Source organism: Camelus ferus, chromosome 8 (genome assembly GCF_009834535.1).
Source record: "Camelus ferus isolate YT-003-E chromosome 8, BCGSAC_Cfer_1.0, whole genome shotgun sequence".
Taxonomy (NCBI): domain Eukaryota; kingdom Metazoa; phylum Chordata; class Mammalia; order Artiodactyla; family Camelidae; genus Camelus; species Camelus ferus.
This window is the reverse complement of record NC_045703.1, coordinates 61,810,706-61,835,713: the sequence shown is the minus strand read 5'-3', so window position 1 is coordinate 61,835,713 and position 25,008 is coordinate 61,810,706. Positions and strand designations below refer to the sequence as shown.

General features: G+C 41.1%; 1 protein-coding gene across 13 annotated transcripts in view; it reads left to right on the top strand.

Annotated features, from left to right (window-relative positions):
• SYNE1 (spectrin repeat containing nuclear envelope protein 1) overlaps positions 1-25,008 on the top strand; it is a 427,871-nt gene that overhangs the window by 185,311 nt on the left and 217,552 nt on the right. For all 13 annotated transcript variants that reach the window (XM_032485189.1, XM_032485193.1, XM_032485194.1 and 10 more), the window contains 11 exons: positions 308-409; positions 2,833-3,036; positions 4,006-4,213; positions 5,036-5,148; positions 6,591-6,796; positions 7,799-7,954; positions 11,478-11,769; positions 12,846-13,018; positions 15,381-15,690; positions 16,884-17,048; positions 21,028-21,384. In XM_032485189.1, the coding sequence (XP_032341080.1) occupies positions 308-409; positions 2,833-3,036; positions 4,006-4,213; positions 5,036-5,148; positions 6,591-6,796; positions 7,799-7,954; positions 11,478-11,769; positions 12,846-13,018; positions 15,381-15,690; positions 16,884-17,048; positions 21,028-21,384 (2,286 nt within the window). The remainder of the gene's footprint in view (positions 1-307; positions 410-2,832; positions 3,037-4,005; positions 4,214-5,035; positions 5,149-6,590; positions 6,797-7,798; positions 7,955-11,477; positions 11,770-12,845; positions 13,019-15,380; positions 15,691-16,883; positions 17,049-21,027; positions 21,385-25,008) is intronic.

Genomic DNA, 25,008 nt, shown 5'->3' with positions numbered 1-25,008 from the left:
CCCAAGACTTCTGGATAGTGTTTAATTTTTTTCCAGGAGCTTTCTTTTTCCAATAAAAGAGGGTGGGAAGAAGGAAGTTTTCACATGCTCCCTCACATTCCTAGTGAGTTAGTGGTGATGATCTTCCACGTTCGTAAATGATGGCAGCCCTCAGGCAACGAAGCAGAGTTTGGTGTTTTGTTTTGCTTTGTTTTTTTGTTTACCCTGGGTTAAAGTTGAGGCATTTTGACAGAGTTAACACTTGAAATTCTGAAATGCCAAATGTAACATCAGTTATGCTTGTCCCCTTTGTCTTTTATTTTGGCAGTCTGAAGTTAAAAAGAAAGCGTTGAGATTAGAGGAACTTCACTCCAAAGTTAATGATCTCAAAGAATTAACTAAAAATCCAGAAACACCACCAGACCTTCAGGTAAGCACTCAATCAAGTTTGTAATAACTCAAAATATTCTCAAAAAATATATATGAGTATATATGTGTGTGTGTGTGTGTGTGTGTGTGTGTATATATACATATATACACCACTTTATATACTTATGTATAAAGTATGTGTGTATATGTGTGTGTGTGTGTTTATTTTTATCACTGACCTAATTCCAAGCAAACACATTGACCTGATCAAATATGGGGGTTGAATATTAACATCTTTCAAATTCCTTGTGCCAGTATTAATAACATATTTCCAGCTCGACTATTCTAATAGGATTAGTAGGATTAGTTCCTTTTTTCCTTCCTAACTTTTGGAAGTAGTTCATCCAGCTTGCGTCATGGACCCTTTTATGTTTAGATGGCAGCGGAAACCACGTTTATGAACATTGATGTTTGTATTGATATTTGTCTAATTCATTTACTGAATTATGGCGTTTGGAGGGATCACCATCGTAAACCTCCTTTCAAGGCCCTTCTGATGGCAGGAATCCTCAGGAACCATGAGGCAGGCCAGGCCAGACCAGGTCTGAGCAGGAAACCTGGGCCGCTTTGGTGAGGGCACCGTGGGAGCAGTCAGCCTGCGGGGCTCTGGGCAGCCGGCGCCTCAGGCTGGGGGCTGAGGTTCTAGTGTGTTACTTAAAGCCCTGTATCTGGGTTTTCCCTACATTTTCTTTCTTCCTATCACACCTTTCTCCTTTACCTACTGCTTCTCACTAACCAGGCAGCCTTGCTGGATCACCTGTCCTTTTGCTCTGGCCCGAGACTGGGTGTCTATCAGTTAGTAGCTTGGGTGGATGATGCTCATGTGCTAGAACGTCAGAAGATCCACCTGAAGCAAGAAGAGGCAAAAGGGTGCTGATAACCCATAGAGATAAAAAAGGGAGTTTGTGCACGTCACCCGGGTCGAGGACGTGAGTGGGCAACGGCTGGACTTCGGCAGAGAGAAGATGGAGGCAGGGTTAGAGAGAGAGCTGCTGCTGTTCTCTGGTCTCTTCTCTCTCACACACACACACACCCCTCCCCAAACTTAAGGAGGAGGGATGGGGGTGTCGGCACCTTACCTTAAAATGAGAAGGATTTCAGTGGAGAACGTGACCTGTGCCCCTGCAGCTGTGGACACAGGAGCCTAGTATCTGACTTCCCACAGTGAGACAGGCTGGCTAAGTGATGATGTATTTGCCAAAGGAGACATGGCTGGCTTAAGTGGCCTGCATCTCAGAGTCATCTAGGGTGAATGCCAATGTGTGACCTCTGACCCAGAAGGGAATTATGAGAGGAAAGGAAAGGGGACAGCGTCTGTGTGTGGGCATCTCAGGTGACCTGAGAAGGCTGCCTGGGGGATGAACAGACCTCAGTGGCAAGGGGTTAAAAGATGCCCACAGGCTGTGTGGGGAGAAAGTAAAGAGCCAGAGAGGAGATGCAGAGATGCGTTGTCGGCACAGGGACGTTGGTGGGGGGTGACAGTGGTGAGGGGCATCTCCGAAAGCCCCCAGGCCAGGCCTGTGAGAGGAGTGACTGTGAGCTGTCACCCACCTCCTGCTGTCCAAGCCTGCAGAGGTCAGAAGCTGTAGAAAGTGGAGGAATAAAAATAATGTGAAGGAAGATGGAAGGAGGCACTTGGTCCCTTTCTCCACTGGAGGCTGCCTGTTTGCCGCAGATCTGAGCAGAGGATAAAGGAAGAAAAAAAAAAAGTCACTTTAAGTTTGCTATAAGTTCAAGATTTGATTATTAAATGGACCTGGATGTTCTAATTGTGGAATCAAAACTGTTCTGCAGTTGATCAGGGTTATAGGTCCTTTTATTATCTGTGGAGCCAGAGAAGTCATCCAGGGAGGGGAGAACTAGCCTCACTGAATATTTTAATCTGGGAGACAAAGATGACATTGCTTTATGATAAAATCCTAAAGTGCTGTTTATTCAAAGTAGTGGCTGCATCAGGGCAAAAACTGTGTGAGTGTTTCCCACGGAGAACGAAGCCCAAGTTTTTGGTCACTAACTCGGTAACTCTGTGTAGGTCTAGCTCTGCTGTTGAAGTGGCGTCTTGTGGATTCCCTGGAATCACAGTCAAAACGCCCCCTTTAAAGTCCAGTGTTAACTATAATCCCCACTCCTTCCATTTCCCCATTACTTAAAATACTTGGCAACTTGCACCCAGAGTTTCCTTCTTAGAAAAGTTGAATTAGCATCCGTGGTTAGACTTATGCAATTTTTACAGTTAAGCTGCACATAAGCAGAATTCCTACTGCATGAGAGTGCTCTATACTTCACGAATTTTAATGAAATCTTGCTTTGTTTTTTTAATGGAGGTACTAGGGATTGAACCCAGGACTTCACGCATGCTAAGTGTACACTGTATCACTGAGCTGGACTCCCACCACTCCCAATGAAATCTTACTTTATTTTTAGTTCATGGAAGCCGACTTACAGCAGAAGCTAGAGCATGCCAAAGAAATTACTGAAGAAGCAAAAGGAACCTTGAAAGAGTTCACTGCTCAGAGTGCACAAGTGGAGAAGTTTATTAATGACACTGCCACCTGGCTGACCAAACTAGAAGACTCACTGATGAACTGTGCCCAAACTGAGACTTGTGAAGGGTTGAAAAAAGTAAAGGTAAGTCATAAACTATCACTAAGTGGTTACACTTGAATGGGAATATTAGCTCTCCTGTTTTGCAGTGACTGTAATCAAAATATAACCTCTCTTCTCAATTACCCATATTAACACCATACCAACTAATTCATGACTTGGGACACAGCAGAGTAAGTAACTGGTGGAGAACTGAATGCAGGTGGTAAGAAATCAAAGATGAGTCATCTAAGGACAGAAAGCAGCTGTTGCTCTAGGACCTGCTCATAGGTTGTACTTGTTAATATATATATTTTTTTCAATACAGAGGTGAAGCCTGTAGAAGAACTGTTTGACTTTCCATGAATTTTCAAGCTTGAATGCAGAGTAGTTTTTCATCACTTAATTATTTTTATTGGCCAGCATGACAGCTTTTGTCTAGAGAAAGATATGTTAAAAAAAATGGTTTAGAAAACATTCTGCTTCCATGTCATCTGTCCGTATTCATAGATGACATTCCTATAAAGCTTGTGAGTTGACTTTTCAACGTACGTGTTCTGTGCCCTTGCATCATGTTTTCTTACCATACTCGAGACTGAGGACATGTATTTTTAAATTAACGACCAATGCTTCTGGTGTGGCCTATGATCCTGAAGCAAAGCCCAAGTGTCCCACTGAAAAATGTGAACACAGGAAGGTGACTCCATTAATAGTTTTTCATCAACTAGCTAAACCCAGAACATGGGCTGGCATCCACAAAGACCTATGCAATTTGCTTGAAATCCTAGACTATGACCCCAAACCTACCTACCTCTCAAAGGCTATTTGCAGTTGTTCCCAAGGAAAACCGAGCAAAATTCTGAAAAATCAACACAGATCTATCACAAATGCATACATTACTGAGTAGATTTCAACAGCATTGATTTCCAAAAATAAAACATACCAGAGTGGAGTAGATGGAATATATCTTTTGAATGTGATGCATGTCATTCATGGCATCCTTTTATTCTCTAGGAAATACAAAAAGAACTTCAAAGTCAGCAAAGGAGCATCAGTTCTACCCAGGAAAATCTCAACAGCTTGTGCCGCAAGTACCATTCAGTCGAGCTGGAGAGCCTGGGTGGCGCCATGCTGGGGCTGATAAAGAGACACGAAGCTGTGAGCCAGTCATGCTCCAAAGCACAGGCCAGCCTTCAGGATTCTCTGGAAAAACACTTCAATGGTGAGCTCCAATAGGCCTTAGTATGAATAGTTTGTTTACAAAAAACAATCCAAACCAAATGTTGCCTAGAAACAGCCAGCAAAAGTTTGCAAAAATAAACTTTCCGCAAGAGTAGCATTTTAAATTGACGTGTGCGTTGAGCCTGGAGCCACGGCAGTGTCGTGTTTGGGCTCTCACCAAGGAGGCAGTCTTCCTTTTTCTCCCCAAGAAAGTGGGAGTCTGCCATTTTGATGATTCTGAACTTCATCCGGTTTTTCTGTGTAGAGTTCATTTGTGTGGAAAATTACTCTCCCTGCTCCGAAGTGACACAGTAAACTTGGCTCTTAGGAGAGGCCATGAACCAGCAGCCCTGTAAGGCAGGAAACCGCTGGTCCTGTGTCCCTGACTGGGCTTCCCACCCAGCCGTGCCTCTGCTCCGGCGTGGATGCCTGACGCTCTAAGTCAGCCTGGTGGACGGAGGACGTGTTTCCTCCCTTGGCCATAGAAGTGGTTTTAACACCCCTAGAGCATTTCTCACTCTCACAGTCAGGCAGTTTTCTTTCTTCTCCAAAAGAAAGGAACACAATGGGAAATCTGACATGTCAGAAATACAAATTTCCTTTCAGTCTTTTCTCGGAAGTAATTTCTCAGTTCTACCATGAACAGTCGTGGTTGTAGGTCTCACTGTGTTATAGTCTATATTGTTACCATTAGTGTTTCCTTTCTGGAATATATTGTAAGGTAAGATGCAGTGGGCTGAGGCCAGAATTAATTCATCGTAGTAATTTTGGGAAGCTCTTTCAACGTTTTCGATGTATTTCTTATTTTCATTGCTTTCCACAGAGTCTATGCAGGAATTCCAAGAATGGTTTTCTGGAATAAAGGCAGCAGCAAAAAAATCATCAGACAGAACTGGGGACAGCAAAGTGCTGGAGGCCAAGCTGCACGACCTTCAGGTGTGAAAGTGGACGCTGCTTGTTCTTCTTCCCGAAACTGCACTCAAGTGCCTTCAAGTCAGACCTAAATCATCTATTTCTCCAAATCTTGTTTTCTCCAAACTTCCCTTCTTTCCTAACACAGTTAGATTTCTTGAGTCAGAAGGTGATTGGTAATATGAAAAGTAAGTTGAGAGAATGTTAGAATTTCAGAATTCCTAGATCCCTTTTCTCTCTTTTTTAAACTTTTGATCATTCTTTGGAATTCATTCCAAACCAAACCTAATTTTAACTTTCAAAGCAGTGAAAGCGTAAATAATTATATCTGTTTTATACCATTCTCATGGAGGAGTTTTAAAAAGAAGACATGGCTTGTGCTTTTTAATAACTCATCATCTAAATTTGGAGCTAGGATATATTCAAATTAAAGCAGTAGATGTGATAGGTTCCAGAGGTAGGTGTTACAGACTATGAAGAATATATAAATTCTGAAAGAGAAGGGCATTGTGAAGCAGAGTTAAGAATGATCGACAGGAGATTAGGTTCAAATTGAGTTTGGGCCAAGTTGTTCAAGCAACTTATCTGAGAGAAACACTGTGTTAAGTATTGTAAAAATAATTTTAAAAAATTAATGAGAGGGTGCTGGGTATAGCTCAGTGGTAGAGCGCCTGCTTAGCATGCACAAGCTTTTGAGTTCAATCCCCAGTACCTCCATTAAAAAAAAAATCATGAGAAATAGGAGGATTTTGTGGCCTAACAAATGATAACAATTATGTAGATAGCTCCTTAACAGTCAGGGTAGGATGATCATTATAATACGGGAAGCTGGTTTTGCAGGAGGCATGGTGAATTCAGATATGGAATTGTCCCCTTTGAGGCTAGAGCTGCAGTGGAATGCCACAAAGAAAAGTCTAAGTGACAATTGCAGATACCACTGTGGGGCTCAAGGGAGAGGCAGGGCTGGCACAGCAGTTCTGGGCTTCTTTTGCTCTGTTGAAGTCACGTCCATGCATGTGATCCTCCGAGGATGACGTGCATACCGAGAAAGAAGGGATATGAAGACAGGATTTTGTGTGCAGGGTGGACGGGAGAAGGAGGAGGCATGGAGGCAGTTAACCAGCTAGAAGCTGTTACGCTAACCATGTGAGGGTGTGGAGCCTGGACTAAGTCAGGAAGGTGAGAAGGGGGAGAGGCTGGAAACAGACCTTACTGGGAACATCCTCTTTCCCGACTCCATGTTGCTCGCAGTTTGTCCTCAGTGGTTCCAGTGACTGGCTGGCGCCGTCCTGCAGCTTGAGTCTTGATTGTACCCAATTGTATACATCATTCTCACCCCCGTCTTGTTAAGGGCATTCTTTCTTTGGGCTCTGCTATATCAGGTCAGAACTGCAATTAATGCTCTCATGCACCAGGGTCTCTGAATAATAGCAAGTATTTTATCTTGCCTTTATTCCCTGAAACAGAACATTCTGGACTCAGTCAGCGATGGGCAGAGCAAGCTCGATGCCGTGACTCAAGAGGGAGAGACTTTGTACGCACATCTGTCTAAACAGATTGTCAGTAGCATTCAGGAGCAAGTTACAAAGGCGAACGAAGAGTTTCAGACGTTTCTGAAACAATGCCTTAAGGACAAACAGGCTCTCCAAGACTGTGCTTTAGAACTTGGGAGGTAGGTCATTTTGACAAGTAGAGATTTAATTATACACAGAATGTTTTCAAAGACTTAGAGAAAAGAGCCACTGGGCATAAACAAAGAACAGTTGAAATTGTAAGTTTTGACCTGAAGTACAGGTTCACACTAGGGCAAGAATTGATTGCTTAGACTCTGATGGCACTGTTTGGCTTTATTTTCTATAGAGGAGAAGGAAGGAATTATGATCACTAATAATTGTAAGTGGCATAAATGCGTGTATTTTTTGTCTGTTTGGCTAACTCAAGATACTAGGGATTTGACACCCAGGGTTTAGACTATCCAAGTCTTTTCCTTATGGCTGCTTCTGCTGGGTTGGATTTATGGCAGAAAACATCTACTGTAGTCTGTGAATCAAGATTCCAACCAGGACGCTGTGTCAGTGGGGATGAATATAAAATTAGAAAGGAAAAAAAAGAAAAAAACTTCTGCTCCTGGGAGAAGAAAGATGTCAGTATAATCAAAATGCCCTTTTGGTTGGAGAGTAATCTGCCTGACTCTTGTCCAGGTTTCTTAGGAAATTTACATGGTTTTCAAAGCTTAGAGTCCAGGGGCTCTTGTGCCATATTCAGCTCCCTGTAAGGTACAAACACGCAGAGTTGACTTTCGCATCTTTTCCCAGGGCTTCCACTGCCCCATTTATCCACTGGCCCAATTTAGGGTATTTGTAGTAAGACACAAAGTCAAATGCACCCTGACATAAAATATAATCTTGCTGCTAAGTACCAGCTATGGTTACCAACGAAACCGATTCAGCAAGATAGGGTGCTTCTTTTTCTTCTTGGATCTCAAGAGAAATGTCCATGATTTGTCATTTTATTCCTGAAATAAGTGATAATTTGAATGGGCTTCTTGTCGAGTTTTCTTTTCTGCTTGAAAATTAGTGAGCTTTTAATTGCCATAGACATTGTGACCTCAGATACGAGAACTTATTATCATGAGCACAGAAGAATTTCTCTAAGGTGTTCTTCTTTCCTTTAGCTTTGAAGATCAGCACAGAAAACTGAGCTTATGGATCCATGAAATGGATGAGAGATTAAGCACAGAAAACTTAGGCGAGAGCAAGCAGCACATCCCTGAGAAGAAAAACGAAGTCCATAAAATTGAGATGTTTCTAGGGGAACTGCTGGCCGCGAGGTTCGGTTCTCTTCCTACTAACAAGTGTTTGTCTGGTTGCTTGGTCATTTCGTTTGGTTGGTGAGTTGGTGGTGGGTGTTTATGTTACCATCCCTGAATGTCTAGACTATGAACGATCGTGCCGTGTTTCTTTGGCAACGTGGTGTTCTGGAGAGAGCATAGGGGTGGAAGTGAGGAGCTGCCTTCATCCCAGTTACACCTCCCTGTGCTCAACAGATTGGACAGGCCACTCATTTCCTCTATTTCTTTTTTTTTTAATTGAAGTATAGTCAGTTACAATGTGTCAGTTTCCAGTGTACATCATAATGTCCCAGTCATGCATATATATATATATATATATATGTATATACATATAATCGTTTTCATATTCTCATTTCCTATATTTCTTGATATTAGCTTTTAAGCATTGAGATAACAACAATAATAATGATATACTTTCATGTCTAGGGTTATTATTAGGATATAAATAATATCATTTTTTCATTTACAAAAATAATGCCCGTGGATCCCAGTTTCCATATATTCTTCACAAACTTCAGCCTCCAGTACCATTTACAATCCACCTTGTCCTCATAATGTTCTTAGTAAAGCAAAAGGTATGTTCATGAAGTCTGACTGTCCTAGAGATTCATTTTCTCTACTGCAGTATTGGTCTCCTCATCGCTTCCCGACTGAGCAGATGTTTCCGGCTCCTTCTCTGACAGAGTTCTCCAGCCTGTGCTTTGGCTACCACCACTTAAGGGCTTTGCTCCCTAAATTCAGGCTCCACCCCTGGAATTTTCAGTTGCTTCATTGGAACTCTTGCACTGGAAGATGGAACACTTTCCACTGCGACAGTGCAGCCTGACACAAAGCTCTTTAACTCTCTAACTGTTGTCTGAAGGAACGGATGCACTGTAAGCAGCAGAGACTGGCTCCCAGCCTCCTAAATCAGACAAATCAGCAACAATGACCAACTAAGTAAAAATTGCCTAATTCAGATCATGCTCACTCCCTGTTTCTGCTGAGTCCTCTTTTTGGTCAGACATGCCAAGTATTCCTCATCTTGAAAAACAAACATACAGACAAATGCACGCACAGAACCCATACTAACAGCTATTGTTGGTGTACTCGTTTCATGATTGTAATAAAATCTCCCTGGAGGGTTTTGGCCCCATCTCTTTGAGCCCTTACCGTGGGGTAAACACTTAGTTGATTTTGTTACCAAACTCAAGAATCCAATACTGAGAGACAACAAGTATTGGATAAAAGAAAAGATAGCTTTGTTGAGGAAGCTGGCAATCCTGGGGAAAAGGTGGACTCATGTCCCGAAGAATCATCCTGGTTGCCAATCAGGGGGCAAGAGCTTTTAAAGGAAGGCTTCAAGGGTGTGCAGAGAGGGGCTACGTGCAGAACAGCACCGTCAGCTCTGACAGTCACCTTGAAACTGGCCGTGCAGTGGTCTGGTCAGTGTCATCTTGATTGTTTTAAGCACAGTTAATCTTCACTTCCAGGGCTGGTCTGTTCCCATTTCCTTAAGGCCTGTTCTCGGAACTGTGCTGCTCAAGATGGAGCAGCCTATGTCATGGCTGCAGTCTGGGCATCATGCAGTTAGCTTTTTCCCTCTGGTGGTGGTTTTGGTATCTGTAAAACAACCCAGGAATGTGCATCAGACACTGGGATCTGTTCCTTCAGGGAGGAGCTAAAGATTCTGTGACTCCATGGTCCTAGTCACTGGCTGAGCTGCTCTTTTGTGACTCAGGGAGGCCTGGGAGGCTGCAGCTTGTCTACAAACAGGAGACAGAGGACACAGAAGGGCTTTTGTACCTGGGAGGGCCCCACGGGATACATCTCAGTTTCAGTTTCATAAACCCTAACCTAATGGTGAGTTCCTCAAGGCCAGGGACCATCAGGTCTTTAACGTCTTCATCTAGTGTAGTGCCAAAAATAGAAAACATTTGCTGAATTAACAGAATAATAGCATTATTCTAACTATATAACCTTCTAAAAATAACACTGCATTTTATTCGCTTTTTAAATCTTGACTCTTATTTGGATGCAGTATAACGTGGCCACACCTACTTCTCTCCTCCTTCCAAACATTTAAAATGACTTTTCATTTTCTTCCTGAGCTATTACTCTCTGATATTCCAGGACCAGATGCCAAGAGTCCTCAGGTGTGTTTGTTCCCGCGTTCTTTTGACTTGGTGGCTTCTCTGGACAATCCTGATGTGCTCTGCTGGTCTCCCAGCTTCTCCATCTGAGTGACATGACTTCTGTCAGCTCCTTACCACTTGCTCCTGCCAGGCCTCCAGATTTTTTTCATCATAAGATTTCCAATACTCCAAATATCTTGAGGAGATGCCCTGTATTTTCAAAAAGAACCCCAGACTTGATAATCATTGAGTTTTTATCACCTACTAGGCAATTCTTCTTTTAGTAACAAGTGCTATCTGTCATTTTGAGTTGTTATTTAACTTGCATCATTGCTTAAGCCAGCTTCTTGTCTCACCAAACAGATCACCAGTGTGAGCGATGGATTTTAGAGTATGTGTAAAACTGTGTAAGTCTTCTGTATCTCACGGTGGTCCACAGGATGCTGTTTACATAGTAGCTGCTCAGAAAAAAAAATTGAGACACTGTAGGAGACAGTCTTTGTATCCTTTTTCTGCTTTCATAGCGGTTTGTGTTAAGGCATCTCACGTTCCCTTCTGGTGTCCTGGGCATTTCCTGATAGATGCACTGATCAGAATTCAGAACTCTGTAAAACAGGATGAAGCCAACCCAGCCACATGTGATTATGTTTTCCCTTGACCCCAAACTGGGATGAGCAAAGTACCCAAGACACAACAACAAGACCCACAAGTACTTGTAAGATGGCCTTTGAAAGCACATTTTTTTTTGGCAGTTTATATCTGATAAACATCATGCCGGGTCCTAGGGATATGAGATGCGTGTAATAGCCTCGGCTTCTAGAAGTGAAAGCCTTGTGCATCGAGACAGATGGGGTCCATGAGCTGACAGACCCAGACAAGGGCTGAGGGCGCTGGCAAGAGGCATCATCAGGGTGCTTCCTGGGGATGTGACGAGGGCGCTGAGATTTGAAGGGCCAGTTAGAAAAGAAGCAGAGGAGAGTGGAAGAGTTTCCAGGAAGGAGGAGGAATCTCCACATGTATACAACAGAGCAGAGTGTTTGGGGAGTTTCACAGAACTGTTTATGGTTAGAGCATTAACTAGGAATGGAGAAAAGTTAGACATCGGGCTGGAGAGGCAGGCCCGGGCCATTTCCTGAAGTTAATTCCTAATACAGTGGCCTTGGATCTAAGCCAGCACAGATCAAATAAACCCCAGTGTGTATTGACTACGTTCAGAGAAACCACAGAGAACCTAGTAGCCAGCCCCCTGAGGGGCCCCAGAATTGTCATCTCAAAGGCGTGTCGGCTGGGAGCTCTCTTCTGGTCCCTGCTCCAAGATCAACAATCCTTTGTCACTCCCCCATACTCTAGAATGTCAGAATTAATTTTTTTTTTTCTGTTTTCCTTAGAGAGTCCCTAGACAAGCTTTCCCAGCGAGGGCAGCTTCTCAGTGAAGAAGGCCATGGCGCTGGCAAAGAAGGACGCCTGTGCTCCCAGCTGCTCACCAGCTACCAGAACTTACTCAGAGTGACCAAAGGGAAACTCCGGAGCTGCCAGGTGGCCCTGCAGGAGCACGAGGCCCTGGAGGAGGCGCTGCAGAGCATGTGGTCCTGGGTGAAAGACGTCCGGGACAGGCTGGCCTGCGCCGAGAGCACTGTGGGGAGCAAAGACGCCTTGGAGAGACGGCTGTTACAAGTACAGGTATGCCCCACACCTGCCGGACTTCAGCGCCTTTGGAAGGCTGATTTAATAAGGTTCGGACATGTTTCAGTGGGGTTCTCCTCGTTCTGTGAGCCTCTGAGGATTCTGTAGGCAAAACAGAGAAACTGGGCAAAGAGGATTTGGAGGGTCATTATTTAGATTCCACATATAAGTGGTATCATATGATGCTTGTTTTTCTCAGCCTGACTTACTTCACTTAGTATGATCATGTCTAGGTCCATCCATCTTGCTGCAGATGGCACTATTTCCTTCTTTTTATGGCTGAATAGTATTCCATTGCATATATATACCACAACTTCTTTATCTAATTGTGTAAATCATCTATGCTTCAATAAAAATAAACAAAAAAGGGTTTGGAGGGGTCATCTTTCCCCTTTGTAAAGGAGCATTTTTGTTCCGATAGCTTTCAAATAACTTTCAATCTTTTTTAGTAAATATTTAGCAAATCTAAGGGAATACCTACTCCACTCCAAGCACTATGCAAATTGCCTGGACTATGGAGACAAACACTGGTCCTTGATTTCTAGGAGTCCACAGTCAGTGGGAGAGATCAAATCGTAAATTGTTGCTTGCAGTGTGGCCTGTGTGTGGGGGCCGTGACTGAAGTAAACAGGTGTATGCTGAAAGCACTGAGAAGGCCTCCAGCCCGGCCTGCAGTGAGCCAAGGTGACCTTGACAGACAGGGGTTAGCCAGGCAATGAAAATAGAGGACTGTTAAGTTTTTGACGAGTGCATCTTCATTTTTGAAATAACTTCTTTTTACTCTGATGCAAAACTCAATAAAGTTCCATTTTTAGGCAAGTGGCCCAAAGTTTTCCAAGAACCTAAATTGCAGTTAATCTTTGACCCCTAGACTCCCAGAGATCTAATATTTAAGAACGGTGTTTTAGTGCAGTGGGGTCCAGGGTCTGATACTGTTCTTGTTTTCATTTTCAGGCAAGTAAGGTATTCCCTACCTTGATTCTTATGGGAAACATAGGCATTTTTTTTTTTTTTAAACATCAGGAGGTTTTTTTTAGTAATCCTACTGACAAGTAGTCATTCTTCCTTCATAGGACATTCTCCTGATGAAAGGAGAAGGAGAAGTTAAGTTGAACATGGCCATTGGCAGAGGGGAACAGGCCTTGAGAAGTAGCAACAAGGAAGGTCAGAAGGTGATTCAGACTCAGCTGCAGACCCTTAAAGATGTGTGGGCCAACATCATGAGCTCCTCCATCCATGCTCAGAGGTACCGGACCTACGTTTAGTGTTTATTTGCCTAAATCAAACCTGGTGGCTAAGTAAAATAATGGAGCGGCACTGAGGGCATCCCATGATCACGTTCCAAGTATATTACTTCAGCTGGTTGTGTGCATGTTTGTCTTTGCCTGGATTGTATTTTCTGTAACGGCAAGGCTGGTTCTGTTTGTTTGCTTGCTCGCTCTGTTTGTGTGTATTTGCACGCATGCATGCATGTTTGTTCATGTAATATTTACATCTCCCATAACATCTCTCACAGAATCTTGCACACACAAGGTCTCAGTAAGATACTGCCTTTCAGTTGATCAAAGCAAGGATATATGGTTTTGATAACTTTTTGCTGTTTAAAAGAAATTAAGTTGTTGGCAGCTGTTGAGCTTAAGTGTAAATCTTCTCAACTGGAAGTAATATCATCGGCACTGGGGCTTTGGAAACATATGGGGAGTGTTTGGTGGCCCCAGTGAGGGGGTATCCTGGCATTCAGTGGGAGGCATCCTCTCAGGAGCAATGAGCTACCCACCCCACTCTGTTGAGAAGCATTGCAGTGGATGCCAATGAGGAGGTAGTGGAGACACTGACCAGGTGCTGGTGGTGCTGTGTTAGATTTATGAGTAGAAGATTTGCACCTTCCTCCCTCTTCTCCAAATCACCTGGCTGGCTTGTTGGACAAATGACCTTCAGTCAGAATTATACTAAAACACATTCCAGGGGCCCATTCTGAAGGTCATAGATACCACCAGATCTCTGAAGAAGTGTGTGCTCAATACAATCATAATAAATAGATGAATAAAAGATTAAAGTTCATCACAAAACAACACTGTAGTTACTGCAGTGCAGACAGTGAACCATGGTTACAACTAAAATCTGGAAGTTGTGCTTTGTTTTGTTTCCTTTAAATATGGAGCGTAGGCAGTGACTCCCAAAGTCAGCAGGACTTTGAATCTTCTAGCAACTCAGTGGTCAGCAAAGGAAAAAAAGTCAGATCCTGTGGTTCTGTTACTCTGTAGAGCAGAGTGCCAGAACATGAACTGAACTTCCCAGGGCTTGGCAATAGTCCAGCTTCATAAAAGTGAATAGGAATATGGGCGAATATTTTCCGGATGTTAGAATAGAATGTTGAATGTAGGAAACAGATTCAAATCCTTGATTCTCCGCTTTCAGCAAGAAATTAAACTTGGCGACTGCATTTTAAGCAGTGCTCAAATTATTGTGGTAAAATAATGAAACAGAACAAAGTGGTTTTTGCTCTCTAAGTGCTCGGCGGCTAGGGTACGATACATTCCAAAAACCTCTGACTGAGATCGTGTTACTAAGATGCTGTGGGACTGTGGCAGAAGGCAGCGCTTGTGGTGGCTTCTAGAGAAGTAAGATTGATTTGGACTTTCTAGAAAATTCTTCAAGGACAGGATAGAGCTTTAAGGCATGTACGATGAGGTTTCTGTTGATGCAAAAGGAACAGCTGAGTAAATGCTGGAAGCACATTTACCACAGATATAACTCCAGGATTGTACGATTATATGCAAGAGAGGTTGGAAAGGGTCACTGCACATGAGTTTAGAATAGTTGGTAAAGCTAAATATTGGAGGTTTTTAAAAAACTGTCAGCCTGGAGAGCCTTTTACTTGACTCTTCCTTACATGACTTATGTGACTGTATTTCTTATTAATGCATTGAGCCTTTCTTCCTTCACACATTCACACAGGTGCGCTAAACACTGTGCATTTATATCCTTCAGTGAAAAGTCAGTCTAATTATATTGCATACCCAGAAAGAATACCTTACATTTTTTGTCTTGGGGGGAGGCAATTAGGTTTGTTTGTTTGTTCATTATTTATTTTAATGGAGGTGCTGGAGATTAAACCCAGGACCTCGTGCATGTTAAACGTGTGCTCTACCACTGAGTTCTACCCTCCCTGTAAGAATATCTTACATTTTGAATTCCAGTCACTAAATAATCATCATCAGACTTTAATAAGATAGACTGAGTCCAAGAGAATTAAGAATTGATATATATTAAGTAAAATTTAACTGATGCCCCAGGACTGATGTTTTAACAACACAGCACCTATATGTGTCTGTTCATTTAGGACAATTAGCATTTGGAAGACATATTTTTGGATGCATATATGACTACACACCTTATTTCAAATTTTGACATAGATTTATTTTCATTTGAAGAAACTGTGTTGTGGGTCAGAGAAGTAATGTTTCTCCCTGCACTTAAAAGCAGTGTTTTCATCACTTACAGTAGCATTCAGCAAAACAGTCTTCAGGGATGCAATGCCTTTGTGATTGGTTTTCAATAGAGACGTCAAAATAACTTATTTTCATGCTGTATGACATTAACTCTAGCACTTTAGAGTCTGTGATTAGCCAATGGAATGACTATCTAGAGTGGAAAAACCAGTTGGAGCAGTGGATGGAATCAGTGGATCAAAAACTAGAACATCCCTTGCAACTGCAGCCTGGTCTGAAAGAGAAGTTTTCCCTCCTGGACCACTTTCAGTCCATCGTATCCGAGGCGGGAGATCACGCGGGGGCCCTGCAGCGGCTCACTGCAAAGGCCAGGGAGCTCTACCAGAAGACTGAGGACGATTCTTTCAAGGAAGCGGCTCAAGAAGAACTGAAAACACAGTTTAATGATTTACTGACTGTTTCCAAGGTGAGTGCTTAAGAGTGAAGGGAAAACTTCAAGGTTCAGGTAAAGAATGTACCATGGTTGAACTGTAGGGGAGTTGGCGGCACTAAAACTATGTGTACGTTCAGTGAACAGATATTATGTAGAGGGCCATTTCTCATCAATGGAGGTCCATGAATTTTGCTCTTTCTGCAATTTGGGGACGATTTTTAATTCTTTTTTTTTTTCTTTTTATCTTTCCCCACTTAGAATGTCAATCAACCCATTTCTTTTCTTTGTAAGATGGCCTGAGCCTCAATCGTCAATGTAGAGTTATTTTTCTTTTGCTGCCACTTATATTTGTTTTAAATGGAAGTCTGTTTACCTCCCAGATTTCAGTTATGTACCAAGTATTTTATTCCTCATTTTAGTAAAAACTGCATTTTCCTGTTCTCCAAGATTAGGCTCTTCCGTGTAATATCAAGATTTTCTTTCAATTCTGTCTCTGAATCTTTCATTTCCTCCATGATTTTTCTTTTGAATACTTGTGAGAATGTTAAAGAAAATAAGGAAATAAAGAAGTATTCTATTTTCCTCTCGACTTTCCTTTTGGGAACTCTCTTTGTATTATGAATACTGTAGTTTTTAACAGATGTATTAGTTTATCTTCATTTTTTAAATTTTGGTAATGATTAAGAGCTATGAGTCTTGAGTCAAAAAGACCTACATTTGAATTCTGGCTTTGACTCTTCTTGGGTGTGTGAAGTTGGGCATGTTAGTTAACCTCTGTAACTTCTGGAGGTCCCTTCCTGTAACAGAGCATTAATTACAGCATCTACATCACAGGGCTGTTGTGAGGATTCAGTGAGCAAATGCATTTAAAGTGCCGAGCAGAATACTGTACACAGAGGCAACACAAATAATTGCTTGAATAATAAGAATAGTTATTATTATAATAATAATTAAGCAACTTATTATGAAGGATGTTAGGCAGCATTCATGAAGCATGGATTTCTATTCTAAGCTAGACTAGAGAAAATGTGAAAGAAAATGATTGTTTCTTCAAAATCTTGCAGTCTAATCAAGATTTGATGTTTTCATTTTAAGATATTAAACGTAGAGAAAATTCAAGAGTAAGAACGAAAATCTTCTAAGATCATGAGGAGACCTGCTGCCTTGCCAGATTCCAGATTCTCAGTGACGACTACGGTTAAAGTAGCCTTTTCTTTGTTTACTAGGAGAAAATGAGGAAAGTAGAAGAAATTGTGAAAGACCATCTCATGTATTTAGATGCAGTCCAGGAATTCACAGATTGGCTCCATTCAGCAAAGGAAGAACTTCATCGGTGGTCGGATACGTCTGGAGATTCATCAGCCATCCAGAAAAAATTATCTAAAATTAAGGTCAGAAAATGGACAGATTTTATAACTTCATTGTTTCTTTGGTTCTTGAGTGTCACATACGTGTGATGAAGATTCTGTGGCTAAGATTCTTTATTTAAAATGTTTTTTTTTGATTTTCTGTTTGTTAGTATTTACTAGTTTGCACCTGATGAATTACAAACATAAGCCAGGGGTAAAAGGGACTCCAAAACACCTTACACTTGTGAGGGAAACGGAACATTGTCTGTGTGGGCTTCTGTATGCAAATATGCTTGCTGCTGTAGTATCAGAACTATGAAATATGCACCAGATCGGTGGGCCGACAGAACCAGGTATGACAGTGGAAGAAAAGTGTGCAAAGTAACTTGGTTAAATGTATTTGAACAATACCTGGGTAATGTCATTTAGATGTCTCATTCTGCTGTCCTAGCCAACACTTCAACAACATAAAAGAAGACAGTACTTTAAAGGGCATTAAAATCGTCACCAAGTTTACTGCTTCTATGGGCAACTTGAAAAAAAGATAATTGCACATCTAAGGGAGCTGGAATAAGTACATTTCTAATTACTTGAATATTAGAATATTGAATAATTTCCCCTCTGTGGCAACAATAGATTTTAATCTGAAAATGAAGCAATGATGCAATCCTTAATTGTTTAGCTGTAGAGGAGGAAATGTTGGAATAAACAGTGTGTTTGTGGTCAGGAATGTAGGACTCAGACTGTGTTCTAATATCTGGAAATCAGAACATAAAAATAATAGCCGAGACAACAATAACAAGTACTTTTTGAGGATTTACTTTGAAATATTTAGAAAGTATTATCTTAGTTAAATTTTAAAATGACCACATGGGTTTTAAACGAGATGACCACATGGGTTTTAAACCAGATAACCACATAAAGCCACTTCTTCAGTTATTATCTGTGTGATTTTTTTTTAGGTATTTCTTTGATATATTCCTCACTAATATTTTAATTTATTCATCCATTTGTTCATCCATCCATCCATCCATCTCTTTATTCAACCAGAGTTGTGCAGCCCTCAAGGAATCTGCAGAGTGGTAGGAGATCATGGTGTATAAACTGATGTTTATAAAATAATATATCAAGTATAATGATAGCTCACTAAAGTTTTAGAGTTCAGACCCTAGATTCAGATCCTGACTCTGGCTGCATCTTGTCTCTACTGCATTTCTAGCTGTGTCTTTGGGCAATTTGCTCTATGTCCTCAAGCCTCAACATCTTAATTGGTAAAATAAAAATAATAGTAGTACCTGCCCCACAGAGTAGTTCTGAGGAGTAAATTAGGTCATGGGCATAGAGCACTGAGCAGCGTGCTTGGCACATAGAACACACTCAGTAAGGAAATCCAGTGGCTTTCGTAAATGAGTGATTTAAGTGGCTTGGAGTGACAGTGTGAGAAAAGTCAAAAGGTGTTGGTCACGACTGACTTTACCTACAGGCAACAGAACTATCTCTGCCTGAGAAAAACAGGTGCATGTGGAGGAGGGAGGCTGCAGAGGAGGAAGGGTGAGGAATTCGATGTGAAGGGGTGGAGTTTGAGCTACCTGGCAGTGATGTCCAGGAGGCAGGGGAATGTTGAAGTCTGAACATCAGGGGGGGAAGCTGGATTGAAGATACAGAGTTGAAATGGTCAGCACCAGAGTGAATGAAGCCGAGACCTCAGGGTAAAGGAAACAGCACAGTGGGCACAGGACCAAAACCTGGGCGCGTATTTACGGGGCCTCAGAAGAGAGTTTGAAAGGGAGAGGGACAAAAGAGCAGAGAAACAATGAGAGAGGGAAAGGAAGGGGTGGCGCCACCAGGGCCCTGGTGAGGGAGGTGCTCACCCTCACAGAAGCATCAAGCGGTGGCCGCACGAGCGCCCCCTGGACTTGGCACTTGGGCTACTTGGCAGTCACCGTAGCCACTTCCACTGCCGGGTCAGGAGAGAAACTGGATGACATGGATTTGGGGGTGAAGAGTGGGTGGAAGACCGGATGGCAAGGATGAACCAATGTTTTGAAATGTTAAAATAACAAAAGTAAAGTAATTCTTTTACAAAGGCTGCTTTTGGGTTGCCAAGTGCTCTGTTTTTGAAAGACTTTCATAGAATACTTCAAAAAAAATGTAGGAAATGGAGGAGGAGGAGCTGGCAGAAAGAAACTGAGGTTTGGGAAGGAGGAAGTGCAGCCTGGCAGAGGTTGCCCGTCAAAGTCCAGGTCCGGCCTGCGTGTAGGCTGGTGTGCAGTGAGGAGGGGCCTCGGAGGAAGTCACTTGGTGCCGCCTCCATCCTTCAGTGTCCCTCCCCACCCCTAGCAGTGACTGGGGACAGGCAACTTCAAAGCCAAACCTGTATGTGTATGAGGGTGTGTACATGCATATAATATTGGTAAAGAGTTTGAACACAGGACAGGGAAATAAATGAAAAAATTATTTCAAAACACTTTAAAATGATGATATCTTATTCAAAATCTGAATGAGTGGAATTAGTGATTTGCAAATATTGAAATATCCCAGTGCCATGCCAAAGAAAACTGGGGTGATGCCTTAGAGAGTATTTTGGGAAACTGATTTTTGACAGCCTCTGAACTCCAAATTCCAAATCATTCATAAAGGCATATTATAAGTATTTAAATCTAATAGTTATGCATAACTCTTTTAAAAAATTACAATTTTTCTTCATCAAATCACTACTAACTATATGCATTGATAAGCCAAGAAGGGTTTTAGCATCCTCCTGCCGAGAAAAGGATGACTATGTATATAAATGCTAACTGTGTATAAGGATTTCATGTGATTGTGCTTTGCACTACTATAGAGCTAAATACTTTTAAGTGATCTATCCTAAAATGTGGCTTTCTTATGTATAGTGGGAAGATACATTTATTTCAAGCTAATCTACCAGCTACATCACGTAGATTAGCTAAGACATTGTTACGTTTAACACAATTTGTTAAATGTGCTTCATACTTAATACCCCTGTTTTTCCTGTACTTGTTAATTTGTCATTGATTTTCTTCTGGAAGTTTTTTCCCCTAAATAATCATCTTTTTTTCTTCTCCTTAATCCAGGAGTGAAGTCATACTTTTGTATTAATTCTAACAAAATCCTGGCTTTAGCAATAGACATGTAAATAAATAAACATCAGATGATGAATTCAGAGAGAAAATTTTCAGTGAAAGAATATTTTCAGAAAGAAATACCACTGTTTTACCTAATTAGCAATGATTATTTTAATTTTATCTTGTTGTCTTTTATAGTATTTTTGTGCTTTAAACCAAAATTTATAGATTAACTCAATAAAAAATATAAATAAATAAATAAAAGTTATAGCTAAATTGTTAAATTTCTAGTGAGTTTTTTAAAAGTAATAGTAATAAGTGAAGGCAGTCTAATGGTTATGTTGAACTTTTGATTATGTCTGTAAATTATTTATTTTAGTTACTATAAAAATGTTTATTTAAGATACAGAATTACCTGAAATTGAGTAGGGCTTATTCTGTTGTTGTGATGGGCTAGCTTGATTCCTGGTAGAATGAATGGAAGTGAGATTGAAGCCACCATGTTGGGGAAGAAGAGGAAACGGGGCAGAGATGTGGGCAGAGCACAGATCTGCTGGGATCCTTGTTCACGCGTCCACCAATTTAGGGAAAAGCCTGATTCACATACTGACAGGAGCAATACACCACAAGCAGATATTAAAATCACTATCATATAGTTCCACATATTCAAACAATGCCTGATCTCAAGGTCCCTGTTGGGTCTGTTTCAGGATTCTGGGGATTCTTCAAGTTATTTCGCGACAAACTTTGGTGCTCACAGTGATAATTCTCCACTATTATGACTTGGGAGTGGGTGGATGAATCGATTCTGGTTCCTTGCGGCACACTTGCTAAAACTTCCTAGCAGGACAGGGCCCCCCTCTGTACACATTTGGAAACTTGCAGCATGAGTGACTCATCGCCTCCTCGGTTACCATGGTGATATTCCATTACAGGAGCTGATGGATTCCAGAGAGACTGGTGCAAGCCGCCTGGGCAGAGTGGAGTCGCTGGCCCCTGCAGTGAGACAGAACACCACTGCCAGTGGATGTGAGCTCCTGGACACGGAGATGCAGGCTCTGCGTGCCGACTGGAAGCAGTGGGAAGACAGTGTATCTCAAACGCAGACCAGCCTGGAGAACCTGGTTAGCCAAATGGCCCTCTCCGAGCAGGAGTTCTCAGGCCAAGTGGCTCAGTTGGAGCAGGCCCTGGAACAGTTCAGCGCCCTCCTGACGGGCTGGGCTCAGCAGTTAACCCTCTTGGAAGGCAAGAACACAGATAAGGAGATAGTGGAATGCTGGCACAAGGGGCGGGTGAGTTGCTTCCCGTTTGCTACCGGCAGTTACGCTAAAATTTTTACCTGCTTCTTTTTGCTAAAAAAAAATCCGTGATAACTCAAAACATGCAACGTTAACATAAGTATTTGCCTAATTAAATTTGCAAGGCTGATCCGTTTCCGTTTCTCCTAAATCAAACTACTGTAAAAATACAGACGTAAGGAAGAAGTTTTTTGTTTACCGTAAGAAGCATTTATTGTTAGTGGAAATATTTTACTTTCCTTCTTCATGGTGATAAGAGTTTGTAACACTGTGTTCAGCCATTCAGGCTGAAAAATGGCCTGTGGGTAGAGGCATAAATAGACAGAGAGTCATAGCTGTTTTCCTGCCAGGGAATTATTTCCAGCGATTAAATGATTGAATTTGTAGCTTTGAAAGAAACGTTTAGTAATCTTCTAAAGCACAACTGGGAGTTTTCACCCTGATAAGCGCTCCTGTGTGTGGATTTGACAGCTGTGTTTGATTTAACCCGTTAGCAGGACTCCTGCGTCACGTTCGCCAGTCGCCTTAAGGACTTTTTTTTTTTTTTAACTAACAGCTGCTCTCACAGAACATGAGAAAGGGAAGCAAAAAGGAAGAGTGAAGAATGGGCAGAAGCTTGAAATCCTTTCTTTCTTTTACTGTTAAATGGTGTCTTGGGAAGTGTCTTGATGCTTGCAGTTTTATAGTGCTCTGAATCGTGGATGTCCTTAAAAGGAAGTTTAGTAAACTTCTCTGTTTCTATTTATGTTATAATCCTTTCATAATAGCTTCAGCAAGGAAGAAAGTCATGTAGTATTTCCAACATTGTCTTGTTTGAAATCGAGTATTTAAAACAAATATAGCACATCGCAAAATAAAACTTCATAATCATCTCTGTATACTATTTTCTTTATATCATTTTTAGGCTTTTTGTTTGTTTTTTCCAGATGCCTTCCCTGCCCTTTAGGTTTAAGCACTAGAATTGAGCACAGAAAGCAAGGACTTATCTGTAAAACAGGGACAAGGAAGTTGGTCATTGTCCCACATGGTCACTGTTATTCACTCTGACATCAAAAAACTCAGTCATCGTGTTTTAGTTCTTTTTGTTTCCCTTCCATTCTCTTTCATTTCTATGAATGAAATCTTTTTTAAAGAAAGATTTGGTTGTATTTAGATTACATTACTATTCTAAGAGATCATTTTTTCACTGACACTATTAGTGAAAATCATAGGTGAGGCCTAAAAAAATGCACATCATAATGCAGAGGTGAATGTCAACTTTGAATTGCACTAACAATTCAAAGCTGACAGTCCTCTGCTTACATCTACTTCCAGACTTGGCTTCAGAGTTCATACTTTTGATGACAATACTGCATTGCCTCCCAGTATTCAGATTTCTTTTATTTCTAATAATGATATTTTTATCTTAAAGTGGAGATAGCATTATGTTGTACACCTTTAACTTATACAGTGCTGTATGTCAACTGTATTCTCAATAAAACTTGGAGAAAAAGGAAATGAAGAAAATAAAATAAAACAGATAATAAATTTTCTCAACACAAAAAAGAAATAGTACTTACGTGATGGATTGGAGGTGTTAGCCCATGCTCTGGTGGTAATCATTTTACAATATATAAATGTATCACATCAACACGCTGTACATCTTAAATTTATATAATGTTGTATGTCAATTACATCTCAATAAATCTTGGAAAAATTTTTTAAATTTAAAAAAAATCGTGATAATACTTCCATTACTATGAATACATAGGAGAAGTTTTCCAAATAGTGGATTTGCCAGGGTTCCTTGTCATTGTTTTGCTGTTAGGGAGGGCTTATCACTGTTGAAAATCATAATAATAGTCAAAAGCCTTCACAAGAATTTATTCTTTCTTCTGCGATTAAGTGATGAGACTCAAGAAACCCTTTAAAAAATAAAAATGGATCATCATCTGTAAACTATATTGTCATGTTTCTAAATATCTTATTCATTGTATTTGCAAAACTCGTGTTCTTTAATATCCATTGGGTATTTAGTGTTGGAAATTTAGAATTTTCTTTTTTTATTGAGTTACAGTCAGTTTACAATGTGTCAATTTCTGGTGTACAGCACAATTCTTCAGTCATACATGAATATACATATATTCATTTTCATATTCTTTTCCACTGTGAGCTAGAATTTTCTTAATCTGTAAAACCTCTAAAGGAAAAACCGTGCATTCGACTTAGCTGAAACAGAAGTATATGACCTGATGTGTATGAAACAAAAGGCTCTGCTAAAAGGCTTTAATTTATAATGAAGTTATAGAAATTTTTTTAGTGTAAAGATTTTTTTCCTGTTTTGGTGGGGGAGGTAATTCGGTTTATTTTGTTTATTTATTTTAATGGCGGTACTGGGGATTGAACCCAGGACCTCGTGCACACTAAACACACACTCTATCACTGAGCTACATCCTCCCGACCTGGTATAAAGTTTTGGTCCAAAGCTTTTCACTTTTCATATCATCTAATTTAAAAATGACAATTTTGAATCTCTGATCCTTTTTACTTTTTTGGTACATGTAAATTTTTTTAGTTCTTAAAATGTTTTTTAAATAAAAGGGTCAATGTGGTGTAAAATAGTAGTTACTTGTTTAGTGTTTGGTGTTTCGGAGAGAAACTTTCTAGTATTATTTATGAATTTTATAAATAAAAATATTTTAGACTCCTTGAGAGCACAGCCACTAAGTTAAATGGAGAATTTTAACACCACGAGAAGACCACCCCTCCTCTGAGAACCATAGTCTGGGTGGGAAGGCCAGCAAGTGCAAGACCAGTGGGGACTCTGGATTGCAATGAGTGCTGACAAGGTGTGTGTGTCCTTAAAATAAACCCCTGAGAGGTGGGACGGAGGGCAGAGGATCCTTAGCGGCGTCATTCTTTGAGCTGAGTCTTGTGTTAGGATTGCAGCCTGACCAGACGGGTGAGACGGAGGGAGACCATCAAGCTCCAAAATTACAGCGAACGAGAAAACACAGGACAGAAAACTGGAACAGGATTCAAATTAAGGGAACACTGTGCTGTTCTGGAAAGTAGGTGGGGACAGTGAGAGTGGAGACGTAGAGGAAAAGAGATAACTGATCTAAAGAGCTAAGGCATGGAACAGACCAGACCTCGTTTCTCTTGAACGGATGAGGCTTGGTTTTCTGATTTCGATCAGTGGGAGGACAGTGGTGCCGTTTACCGGGATGGGGAATACAACACACAGACTCATTTTGTTGAGAAGCATGGTTTTCCTACCAGTCTAGGCCACGTCTTGATAAATATCTGAGAATAAATAAAAGTAACAGCAGTAGCTCCCTTGTTGGTTAATGCAAAAATCACTACCACCAAATGTTTTGACGTACTTCAAAATATTAGTGAAGTTTCAACAAGTCTTCAGAAAATATAGGTAAAAATGTGAACAATTAATTCTAATAATGATGCTCAGTAGTGACTTATCTTCTTACCTCTCCTTCTAAATAAATTGTTTTTCACCTTGGCGATACCACTATCCAGACAGACTCATTTAAATAACCTGCTGTTTTTACTAATGAGGCACTTGGGGTGCCAGGAGTTGTGCTGAGTGTTTGACCCCTGAGATCTCGTTTGCTCCTTGTG